Below are 12,718 nucleotides of genomic sequence, written 5' to 3' on the forward strand. Positions count from 1 at the left end.
GGCCCAGAGTGTGTAAGTTACTCGCTCAGTCTCAAAGCTGGGGAAAGGGCTGAGCTTCCTACCCTCAACACCCACACTCCTTGCCCCTAAGGAGCGTGCGTGTCTCCCTGCCCCCTCCCCCCATGGCTCCAACTGCAGAGAAGACTGGCCCCCTGGTGCTCCTTAGCCCGACTTCACTGTGCAGTGAATTACTAAATTCTCCTGGGCGTCCGGTGGCACACAGCGTCACCAGAACACAAAGTCTTGAATTGAGTAATACTGGGCTCTCTCGCTGTAACTGGGAGAATAACAGCTTGTTTGCCCTCATTCTTTCCAAGCTCCCTCACTGTTCCTCGAAAGGGTTTAAGCAATTTGATGCCTAAGAACGATGTCATCAGCTCCAGGCCCAGCTCCTGTAGTTCTACGTGAAAAACAAAGAATTTGTCACCGTGAAATAACAGGAGGGACGAGAAAGCGGAGAGGATTGCAAGCTGGGTTTTTTTTTTTTTTTTTTTACTGGCTCTGATGAATTCTCTAATTGGCAGTTGGACCCCATGTCAGAAGCAGAAATGTGCGCAAGGCCTCGGGCTAATCATCTCACACCCCTCGCAGTTAGGAAAACTCCTAACGAGAGCTGCCTGAGGTTGTCTGATTTCTTTTCTTTTTTTTTTGTCCATTTGGAGGGCAACTAAAATCCGCCTTTGCGGGCACAAGCCAATAACTGACCCTCTTTTCTGCTGCACAGAACCTGAAGCGGGTGGCGGAGACCTGGATGGATGAGTTTGCCGAGTACATTTACCAGCGGCGCCCGGAGTACAGGCACCTGTCCACGGGGGACCTCTCCGCCCAGAAGGAGCTGCGCAGACAGCTCAAGTGCAAGGACTTCAAGTGGTTCATGGCGGCGGTGGCCTGGGACGTGCCCAAGTACTACCCTCCAGTGGAGCCCCTACCCGCAGCCTGGGGGGAGGTGAGGCGCCCCCTGGGGGTGGGAGTGGGGCTGCTGAAACCCTCAGCTCCCTTGCCCCGTGGCCAGGGTCAGCTGAAATAATCTCCGATAAATACATGTCCTCGGTAGGAACTGCTGGGGAAGGGCATTCAGCTCACGCCTGGAACCCCTGGCCACTGTTGACTCCCGAAATTGATTTTTTTTAAATGCACCTGGAAACTATTTATTTGAGATTAGTGAAATTGCCCTAAGAGCTTGCAGAGAATGAAAATATCTGTCGTGCTCCTGTGTACATAAATGTGACCTGAGGTCCACGATAAAATCCCTCCCTGTCCGCCGCGTGCACAGCCTGGTTGCTATGGGCGTGCGCAAGGACGAGGTGCCCCGAGGGGGCTTGGCGGCTTTCCTAACCAGGTGTGCGATGCAGAATCAAGAAGATATGCTTTTCCACAATACCCAGAACTGTGGCACGTGTGGGACCTCATGGGTTCCTTAAATAAGCACCAACCTTTCCACCTCTGAGCGCTTCTTTTAAATTTTACTTCATGATCTAAAATGGAAAGAGCTGAAAGGCCCCAGCTGCCCAATTTAAAGCATCTATATTTTGGCATATAAAGGACTTTTGTGCTGGGTTCAGTTCTGTTCAATCTCGTTACTGTGGCCTTTTCCTCTTAGGAGAGGGTGTGCTAGAGCAAGCACTCAAATTGGATGAGGCGAATTTAGCCTGCAATTTAATCTGCTCGTAGCAGGGGGCTTGGGTGGGGGGGGCGGGTAGGAGGGACGCTAGCGCCATCCCCACGCTCAGAAGCGGACTATCTCGCGTCGTGCAGGAGCCTTCCCATCGTCGTCCTTGACTTTGTGGTGTGGGGAGAACAGGTGCTTGGCCGGTTAGTGTCTGTGGCTTGGCAGAGCTCTGAACACAGGTGGCCCCCGGGCGTGGCAGGGGAGGCCTGTGCGCTGGGGCAGCGTCCTTGCGTGGTCTGTCCTGGCTCTGCGCAGGAAACGCGCTCCGCAGGTTACACGCGCGCCGCTTGTTTGGCTGAAGGGCCCGTAGAGAGGTGGTTCTCTGTTTGACCTGGGATACCTCGGGCATGAAGGACGGAGCCAAGGCTAGCACCACAGGCTTCATCTCCTAATATTTTTTTGTATGCGCACGTGGTCCTGATCCTGGATGCTTCAGTCAGTGAGTAATTTGGTCTCTGATCCTTTGCATCTTAAAGATTTCATTAAAGCGTCCCCGGAATATTAGTAATATTACTCTGCTGGTATTCGTCTTCGTTGTCTAGCAGGGGCTTAATTTACAGCAGCAGAAATTTAAAGTAGACCCCAGAGAGAACTTTCGTAGTCTAAGGTGTTGTAAGACATAAGAATTTGTTACCCAATAAGCAGGTGAGTTTCTTCCTCGAGTTTTTGGGTTAAGGTTATGCCTGCCGTCTTTCCCTGATCATCTAAAAACAGTCCTGCCTTAGTGACTTAGGAAGCTCTCCGAGCGCCCGCGGCCCCGCCGCACGGCAGAGTCAAGCGAGCCGGGCGGGAGGACGCGGAGGGGAAAGAAGCCCTCCCCGCCAAGTCCCTTCTGCCTCCGGAGCCGGCTCCCGGAAGCGCTGGTGTTGGTAGCTGGCCTGATGGCCTCAAGGTTGCTCCGCGGAGCTGGAGCGCTGGCCGCGCAGGCCCTGAGCGCCCGCGGTCCCAGGGGAGTCTCCGTGCTGCGCCCTATGGCGTCTGGAGGTGGTGTTCCTACTGATGCCGAGCAGGCGACTGGGCTGGAGAGGGAGGTCGTGCCGCCTGCTCGCAAGGGTCTGGACCCGTACCATACGCTCGCCCCGAAGGCAGCCTCAGGCACCAAGGAAGACCCTAATTTAGTCCGCTTCATCACCAGGAAGCGCATGGTGGGCTGCATCTGTGAAGGAGACAGCAGTGCTTGCACAAAGGCGAGGCCCAGCGAGGCCCTAGCTGTGGGACCCACTGCAAGCGGGTGCCCTACCAGCTGGCCCACGGAGCCCCCGCACTAGCTCCTCCAAAACGGGATGTAAAGTTTCTTCTTTGCAGTAAAGACTAGCCATTACATTGGCTCCTCCTCCCTTTAAAAAAAAACAAAGAAAAGAAAACTCTCCAAGACCTCCCAGTATTACTGTGGGATTCCGGACTAGGTTAAAATCTCATCAGTCTTTTCCCTATGTGGAAACGTAATTTTTTATTCCAACCTGGCTACTACCTAAACTGCGATTGGTCGCATTTTCCCTCATTGCATGACTAAACCATAACCTGCATTTATAAAGCATCTTGGGGGGAAAAAAAAGCATCTTGCATGGAAACAGATTCAAAATTCCCCTGCGGTTCTAGAAAAGACATAACTTTCCAGGAATAATAAGAACCATCTTATGGCCAGTGGGTGATGCCAGTTTTTAATCTATTACTCTTGACTACCTCACAGCTTTATGTGGTTTGCCTGGGCCCTAGAGACATTTGAGTTCATCATCCTTGGTTTAAACAATCAGACATTGAGAAGATCAGATTTTCTTCTATTATAATGGCAAATTTCTTTCCCCAAAGCTTCAGAACAGCAAGCAAAGTAAGGTCACCTTTAGGTTTAGGGAAAGAAGAAAATGGCAAAGTAGTTCAAGGGCCAGTTACACTCAGTTACATTTGCTCAGTGAAGGGGTGGTACACGGCAAGGATGAAGACGAGACATGGGAGGAAGGCAGAAGGAAGGGGAATCAGCAAGTGACAGGGTTTGGGCTGGTAAAGTGTATTGAAAAATATCTATTTCCCAAGCAGGGGAGATCCCTGAGAGTAAAAGTGATGCCTGGACATTTAATGCAGGAGGCAAATGAAGTGTTTGAAATGCAGCTTAATCTACATGAAATGATGAACAGGAAAGACCATTTTCTAACTATATATTGGGTAATAACCTACTTCTTAATGGTGGATAAAAATTGCTAAATGTGCAGAATATACCTGTGGACCATTTTATCTCTAAAAAAAGTCAAAGTTTTCACTCGTGTATTCCTTGGCCCTCTAAAAAGAGCTTTTGTTTATTAATTTTTTATTTTGGAATAATTCTAAACATACAGAAAAGTTGTAAAGAAGGCACAGAAAGCTGACATACACCTTTCACCCATTTCTTCTAATGTTAACATCTTACGTTTGCCACCATATGTTTAACCAAAGCACATTTAAACTAAGTAATAAGTATTGGTACAATACCATTAACTCGGCTACAGACTTCAATCAGATTTCACCAGTTTTTTGTTTGTTTATTTGTTTTTTTAACTAATGTCCCTTTTCTGCTGCAGGGTCCAATCTAGTAAATAAAAGGGCTGTTTCGTTTCCTATAAACTTTAAATTAATGGCTCGAATGCGCCAAGCTCCTACATAAATGTAATAGGTCACTTGCTGTTTTGATAGAGAGTGAAAAGGGAAAGGCAGACTGTGTGGTTTTTTAAAGGCAGGGGTAGGAAGGAACCACAAACCTCCAGCAATGAAAACACAAAACTCCTTTATGGGAGCGCTGTGCCAGGAAGCAGGGTAACGTGCTGTTTCATGCACTTGTACTTGGAACAGTTTCCCACCTGCTCCTCTGTGCCAGCCTGATTCTGGGTAAACAACGCAGTGCTTAGGCAATCTTGGGCTCTGGTCGTTGGAACCCAGCTTGGAAAGGATGTGTCACAGACCGTACACAGCCTATAAGCTGCTACTCGTTTCCCTGACAGATTCCGCTGGTTGTCGTGTGTGTCTCCTAACTCATTCCTCTGCTTCCCACGCCCCCCGCCCCTTAGCTTATTCTCCACTTGAAACGGGAGATCAGGCCACTGCCTCACTCAGAACCGTTCAACGGCTACCAGCTCTCTCGGGGTCAAAGTCAAAGTCCTCACCTGCACCCTGAACGACCTCCTGGCCCCTGTCGCGCCTCCTCCGACCTCATCTCTTACTGTCAGCCCTCGGCTTCCTTGTTCCAGGGACACTGGCCTCAGCGCTGCTCCTCATCAGGCCAGGCACAAGCCCACCTCAGGGCCTTTTCACTTGCTCTTCCTCCTGCTGAGATCCCAAGGCTCTTCCCTCACGCCCTTCAGGCCCTTCCTCCAAAAGCCCTGTCTTCTCGGAAAGCCCTCCCCGGCTGTCCCCTCTGTCGCGTGCAGCAATGCACGCGGGGCTGCCCATCCTCATCCACCCCCAGCGCCCCTCCCCTGCTCTCTCCTTCTCATCAGCACGCCTCGCTACAGAACAAGCTGTGTCATCTACGTATCTATCGTGTTTCTCACCCACCTAGAAAGCCAGTTCCAGGACATAGGGGTTCTGTGGATTTGTTGAGTTACTACTGCCCTTCAGCAGCTAGAAACAGGGTTTGGCATACAGTGGGTGCTCAATAAATGCTTATTGAGTGAATGATGAAGGAATGGAGGATCCTGGCTCCGTCACCCCCTCTGCATTCACGGCTCTGCCCAGAGGCCCCCATGGGCAGGCCAAGCTCGGGCTCCCCTTCACCGCACGGGGAAGGGTCTCCACACCACTCCCTGGCCGGCCATACGGAGGCTGCCTCTCTGGAAAGGCTGGCCGGGAAGACAGGGTGAGTAATGCATCTCAGGTGAGTGCTTCCGAGGGACTGCCAGGTCCACATTCCATGTAGTCCAACAAGATATGACATATTCTCTCCTGACATCCTAAGGAGAAGGAGAACCTCCAAAAGTGAAAATCCTCCGTGCCAGCAATTTCCAATCTCTCCATGCCACCTTCGTACTTCAAAGGCAAGAAGAGATTAAAGTCACCTCTGATGGAGGCGTCATTCCGTCCTCTGGTCGCCAGGGTAGTGGGTGGAGTGGGGAGGTGAGGGGCCCCGAGAGAATAAAGGGGATTTTGAGCCATGTACTAAGTCAAGCATCCCTTGGTGCTATTCAAGTAGAAGCAATGCGCTTTCCGCAGTGCTGTGTTGGAGAAGAAACCCGGGTAAGAACAGGTTGAAAGCAGAAAACTGTTCTTAAACCAGGCACAGAGGGAGTGTGTCTTTTTGTGTCAAGATGCTAAATGAACGCAACAGAATTTCTGATTATTTTTTGCCTTCTTACTCCTTCCCCTCCTTAGAATTCATGAATTCGTGATAGCCATTTATAGTACTCCTTTATAGTCCAAAAAGTAGAGTTCTGCAGAATCCCGCATCTTCATGTGTAAGAGGGAATAAAAGATGTAAAATAGACAGGCGTGTCTTTCCTGACCAAGGTGTCTGCTTGCCGTCCTCAATGTGCCAATCTTGACACATCCGTTTGTCATCTCGCCATTGTGCAAAACTTTTGAAAAATCTTCATTTTAAAAATTCATTTCAATGCCGAACTCCTTCTGCTGCTATTTAAACCCCTCGCTCAAGAGTCATGTCACCCTGAATTGCGGCATCTTCACAAAGACAGGCCCCCGGAATCATCCCAGCTCACCTCCTCAGCTTCAGCTGCTCTTGACTTCTTTTCACTGGCTCTCTTCCTTCTGATGTTCTCACGGCGCACGAGGCCTTTCAGATTTCTCTGTATGGGCTTCCAGGAGAGGAAGTTTGATACTAGGAGGCGCGTTATCTGAAAGGCCATCTGACGGTGTGATGCCGTCTCTTTCAAACAAATTCTACGCCAGGGCGGCTACTGGGTAACACAGAGGGAAAAGCCAGGCTCCGGCTCCTTTTCTTGGGAGAGCAATGGCCCCCTTTCCCGTCTCCCCCCAACAGCCTCGACTGGCAACTGGGGAACCCACAGAGGACGTGTCTTGCTGCTTCCCTGGCAAGCACGCTGGTACCGTCACTGCCCTTCGGCCGCTCTCTGTCTAAACCAAACCTGTAAACTGAGCAGCCGTTCAGAGATGATCTGTCATTCTCTGAGTGCACGAGACTTGATCTGTCATTTACTTTCTCAGGCAGAGACAATGCTGGCACACTATGCTAATTCATCTCTCTGGAGCTCTACAAGCAGGTTGAGAAAAAGGTAAGACTACATAAAGAATTGCATTGTCCTTTGAGCTTCCACTATGTGTTTTCTGAGTTCTCAACAGCTGAGACAGCTGAAGACAAACTTAGTGTTGTCTTCAACACTAAACGTGATTTTAATTTCATATCCCCAGCTGAGCAAACTGGGCATCTTAATGTCTCAAAAGCAGCAATTTGACCCATGTCCTAATAGAATCAGAGGTGTTTCAGAACTAAAAGATTTTTCTGCATATATACATATATATATATGCCAAAAACTTTCTATCTTCTCTTTCTATTTTGTTCTTCCTTACAATGTATATGTATTCATACTGACATATGTTTATATACATAAATACATACCTTTGGGGTTTCACATGACAGGAGTAAAGGAAATTTTAAGTGTATGTTAGCCTAATCGTGAATTCATTCTAGTGTTTAATTTTTAATAACTGGTACGTTTCTAATTTCAGCAATGATACAGAATTAATAGAATTTGAGGATCACTCAGCTATTAAAGTAGGATTTCCAATGCACAGCCTCAGAGAGTCAGCATAGGTGGAAAAATTCAATATAATTTTTCCAGCCATGACATAAGAATACCCCCACCCCACCCATTCTTTTACAAAGAGCCCAGCTGGCTTCTGGGAGAGCTCGGAGTGGTCCCTTCAGGGGCAACTGCCCTCAACTTCAAAGTCTAGTGACCATCCACAGGTTGGTGGAGGACAAGAAAAAAACACAGCAAAAAAATGGGCAAGATTCTTGGGGTCCTGGAATAACAGTGAGAAGATACTGGGAGTCATGCTAAGAGATGCAGACAGATGCCAGGATGCATCATTGGGCTTGGAACTGGTTTCATCGTTTGCAGGCAGACAGTAGTTAAGAACAAGAGCAAATATTCTTCCAAGTGTCCTCACTACGCATTGAGCTGTCTGTCAACAGTAGGTCTTGGCTGGCCCTGTTCCAAACTCTGGGACACACAGTTACTGCACCGCTTAGACGTAAGTTGTCCCTTCCATTCACAGCTTAAAGGTCATCAGTCAGTCTTAGATTTTGTGAGCGACCTGAAACATAACTGTCTCTTACTTGGACTGAGAGATGGGAAAAATCAGTGGTCCTGGCCTCCCCTGAAGCCACCATTCTTTCTCCACATTTTGTTTTCTCTCCAACTATCTCTTTATGTTTTGGACCCACTTGATTAGATTTCTTATTAATTTTAAGAAATACAGGAATTTCCTTTGACCACCTTTAGATTTCCAAAACACTGTTTCTGTCCCATCAACAACAAACAAGCTCTTAGGCCTTTCCCTTTCACAGCCACATGCAGGGCCTTTTCTCTTGAGCTTCTATGGCCAATGTGAAGTCTGTTAGTTGCTCAGTTTCTGAAAAAGGTGGCCCATCCGTTAGGCCCATTACAAAGAGAAATTAACATGACACGATAATCTCAGGAGGAGCTTAACTTTCTAGACCATCCCTAAAACAGGAAGGACAAGTCACTTTTTCTTAGTCTTGTTCTAGACCCAAATCATGCAGAACCAGTTACACACATCGACCCTCTTTGCCCACACTTTTTTGCCAGAATTGCATACCAGTTGGCAGCAAATAATTTTGTTCCAGATCCTAACATTCAAATACTGCCATTCTGCTGGAAAAAATGAAAAACCATATGGTGTGATGCCGGAAATAAAAAGCTAAATTTTCTACAATATTCTTGTTTTAAAATATACTGGGATTTCCAATGCTAAAAACATGGCCACAGCATGGTTTTGTTCAATCATAAAAGCCAGACAAAACATATAGGATAGCAAAAGAAAAAACACACACAACATGGATAACATCTTACATAAAACTGGTGACAAGGAACCCCCAGGAATCCCAGAGTAGGGTTAGTGTTACCTATACACCAGGCAGCAGCAGGTCTTGCATGGGATCACTGGGGATGAGGGGTTGGTAGCAAAGAAAAAGAAGAGTGTGTACAGTGCTATGAGCTGCAACTCAGGAATCAACAAATATTCACCCCCAAAAGGAGCCGATCCTTTACAGAACAGGAACTAAAGCAATTAAATCTGCAAATGACCAGTGAAATTCAAAGACTCCCTCACAGGCTCCAAGTTGAGGACAAGTGCAAAGAAACCATAGGAAACCAGTAAGGGGCCTGGGAATTCAAACAATGCCAAAGCAGCCTCCGCCCACAGGATCTCAGAAATGCTCTGACACACACCCTTTTGGAAAGACAAAGACTCATTCTTTCCACTTCCCTTCCACCAATCTTGCTAAAAAAAAAAAAAACCTGCTGATCACTGGATCTGAAACAAAACACTGCGGGTCCCAGGGAGACAAAACTTCTAACACCAGAGAAGGAGGTATCTGAGCTGGACCCCAGGATGTGGTGGACAAGCACGTGGAAAGGCAGCCTCACTGCTCTGGAAGGAAAGACCTTCAGCCTCCAGACAACACAGAGTTAGAGGCAGGAAGCTCTTGTGAATCAGGCTCACCCCTGAGAGACAGAGAAGTCATCATGTATATAAAGAGGCCATATTTTTTTTAATCTGTCACAGTAACAATGCAGAAGAAAGCCCTACAGAGGAACTTTCCAAGAGAACCATTTAATTTATATGTGGAAAATAAAACCAGATTACAATAAAACCCCATACGGAGATACAGCAAGGATAAAGATTTAAATGAACCAAATAAAGTTCCAAGAGATGGATGAAAACATCCCACAAATGTGGCCACAAAGAGGATGAAAACAGCAACATATGATTTTTAAATGAGCTAAAAGAAGCTTAAAAACAATCAAAGCTTGAAAGAACCAAACAAGTCAGAATTAGAACAGCTCAGAAACGAGATGGCTAAACCAAGGTTCTACTGTATAACACAGGGAACTATATTCAATAGCTTGTAATAACCTATAATGGAAAAGAATCTGAAAAAGAATATATATATACCCACACACACATATGTGTATGGGTATATATATATATATGTATGTGTATGTAAAACTGATTCACTTTGCTGTACACCAGAAACTAACACATTATAAATCAACTATAATCCAAAAAAATTTTTTTAATTAAAAAAAAAAGAAGACACTTGGAATGATGTGAAACGTGATGATATGAAAAGAGAGCTGAAAACTCAAGAATGAAAAGAGAAGAAAAGGAAAGAAAAAAAAAAAAATCTCAGAAACAAAGACTGAATTAGAAGAAACAAAGAAGCATATAGAGACCCAGGGAGGCCCAGGAAGAACAACCAAGGCTGGAAGGGAGGAGAGTGAAATTAATAAAGCGGAAATAAAGAAGAGATAGAAGATTCTACCAAAGATTTGGAACAACAGAGATTTAATGAAGATTTAACATCAATTCCCAAAGAAGAATGTTCCCCCGCAAAATGAAAGACAACAAAGACATAAAACTATATTTAAGAAAATCTTCACAAAATAAAAGATTTGAACCTACATATTAAAGGGGCTATAGCTGAGAAATTCAACTGAGAACCATCAACACAAACATTTCTAGTAAAACAGTTGTATTTTTTAAATGAAGGAAAACAATTTTGTGCAGTCAACCAAAAAAAAAACCTAAGCCAAACTTTGAAGCACAAACATTTTGTACCAGAAAACAATGGACGACATTGTAAAGATGCTTCAGAAAATAAAATATGAGCCAAAGATTTTATATCCAACCAAACTGTGCTTCAAGTATAAAGCCCACTGAAAAATAGTTATAAACATTCAAGAACTCAGGGATTAATTTTCCCAAGAGTCTTTCTGAGGAATCTACTAGAGAATGAGCCTCAGAAAACCAAGAGATGTTTAGATTAGCTTGGCCTATGGTCTGGTAGAGACTGGCTGAAAGGATAAAAGAATATGCAAGAAAACTGTAAGACACTGATGAAAGAAATTAAAGACAATATAAACAGATGGAGAGATATACCATGTTCTTGGATTGGAAGAATCAACATTGTGAAAATGACTATACTACCCAAAGCAATCTACAGATTCAATGCAATCCTTATCAAACTAACAATGGCATTTTTCACAGAACTAGAACAAAAAAATTTCACAATTTGTATGGAAACACAAAAGACCCCGAATAGCCAAAGCAATCTTGAGAAAGAAAGATGGAGCTGGAGGAATCAGGCTCCCTGACTTCAGACTATACTACAAAGCTACAGTAATCAAGAGAGTATGATGCTGGCACAAAAACAGATATATAGATCAATGGAACAGGATAGAAAGCCCAGAGATAAGGTGACCATATATGCGTGGGTTTATCTTTGATAAAGGAGGCAAGAATATAAATAGAGAAAAGACAGCCTCTTCAATAAGTGGTGCTGGGAAAACTGGACAGCTACATGTAAAAGAATGAAATTAGAATACTTCCTAACACCATACTCAAAGATAAACTCAAAATGGATTAAAGACCTAAATGTAAGGCCGGACACTATAAAACTCTTAGAGAAAAACATAGGCAGAACACTCTATGACATAAATCACAGCAAGATCCTTTGTGACCCACCTCCTAGAGAAATGGAAATAAAAACAAAAATAAACAAATGGGACCTAATGAAACTTAAAAGCTTTTGCACAGAAAAGGAAACCATAAACAAGACAACCCTCAGAATGGGAGAAAATATTTGCAAACAAAGCAACTGACAAAGGATTAATCTGCAAAATATACAAGCAGCTCATGCAGCTCCATATCAAAAAAATAAACAACCCAGTCCAAAAATGGGTAGAAGATCTAAATAGACATTTCTCTAAAGAAGATATACAGATTGCCAACAAACATATGAAAGGATGCTCAACATCACTAATCATCAGAGAAATGCAAATCAAAACTACAATGAGGTATCACCTCACACTGGTCAGAATGGCCATCATCAAAAATCTACAAACAATAAATGCTGGAGAGGGTGTGGACAAAAGGGAACCCTCTTGCACTGTTGGTGGGAATGTAAATTGATACAGCCACTATGGAGAACAGTATGGAGGTTCCTTAAAAAACTAAAAATAGAACTACCATACGACCCAGCAATCCCACTACTGGGCATATACCCTGAGAAAACCATAATTCAAAAAGAGTCATCTACCACAATGTTCATTGCAGCTCTATTTACAATAGCCAGGACATGGAAGCAACCTAGGTGTCCATCAACAGATGAATGGAGAAAGATATGGCACATATATAAAATGGAATATTACTCAGCCGTAAAAAGAAACGAAACTGAATTATTTGTAGTGAGGTGGATGGACCTAGAGTCTGTCATACAGAGTGAAGTAAGTCAGAAAGAGAAAAACAAATACCGTATGCTAACACATATATATGGAATCTAAAAAAAAAAGGCTCTGATGAACCTAGGGGCAGGACAGGAATAAAGATGCAGATGTAGAGAATGGACTTGAGGACAAGGGGAGGAGGAAGGGTAAGCTGGGACGAAGTGAGACAGTAGCACTGACATATATACACTACCAAATATACTAGCTATATATACTAGATAGCTAGTGGGAAGCAACCGCATAGCACAGGGAGATCAGCTCTGTGCTTTGTGACCACCTAGAGGGGTGGGATAGGGAGGGTGGGAGGGAGGGAGATGCAAGAGGGAAGAGATATGGGAACATATGTATATGTATAACTGATTCACTTTGTTATAAAGCAGAAACTAACACACCATTGTAAAGCAATTATACTCCAATAAAGATGTTAAAAAAAAAAAAAGAATAAGTTCTGCTAATAAGAACTTAATAAGTTAATGCCCACGGGCATTAACTAGGATTAAAAGAATGTGTTTAGACACTGGAGGAGAAGGAAGAAAAGGGAAAAGATTATAACTAATCAGTACTGCTCAGAAAA

General features: G+C 44.7%; 1 protein-coding gene and 1 pseudogene across 5 annotated transcripts in view; both read left to right on the plus strand.

Annotated features, from left to right (window-relative positions):
* GALNTL6 (polypeptide N-acetylgalactosaminyltransferase like 6) overlaps positions 1-12,718 on the plus strand; it is a 1,732,831-nt gene that overhangs the window by 1,670,910 nt on the left and 49,203 nt on the right. For 4 of the 5 annotated variants that reach the window (XM_059926764.1, XM_059926766.1, XM_059926762.1 and 1 more), the window contains exon 9: positions 725-946. The exons of the other annotated variant lie outside the window; for it this stretch is intronic. In XM_059926764.1, the coding sequence (XP_059782747.1) occupies positions 725-946 (222 nt within the window). The remainder of the gene's footprint in view (positions 1-724; positions 947-12,718) is intronic. 5 annotated transcript variants of the gene reach the window in all.
* On the plus strand, positions 2,551-6,728 carry LOC132367571 (cytochrome c oxidase subunit 5B, mitochondrial-like; annotated as a pseudogene).

This window comes from Balaenoptera ricei, chromosome 6 (assembly GCF_028023285.1).
Source record: "Balaenoptera ricei isolate mBalRic1 chromosome 6, mBalRic1.hap2, whole genome shotgun sequence".
Taxonomy (NCBI): Eukaryota; Metazoa; Chordata; class Mammalia; order Artiodactyla; family Balaenopteridae; genus Balaenoptera; species Balaenoptera ricei.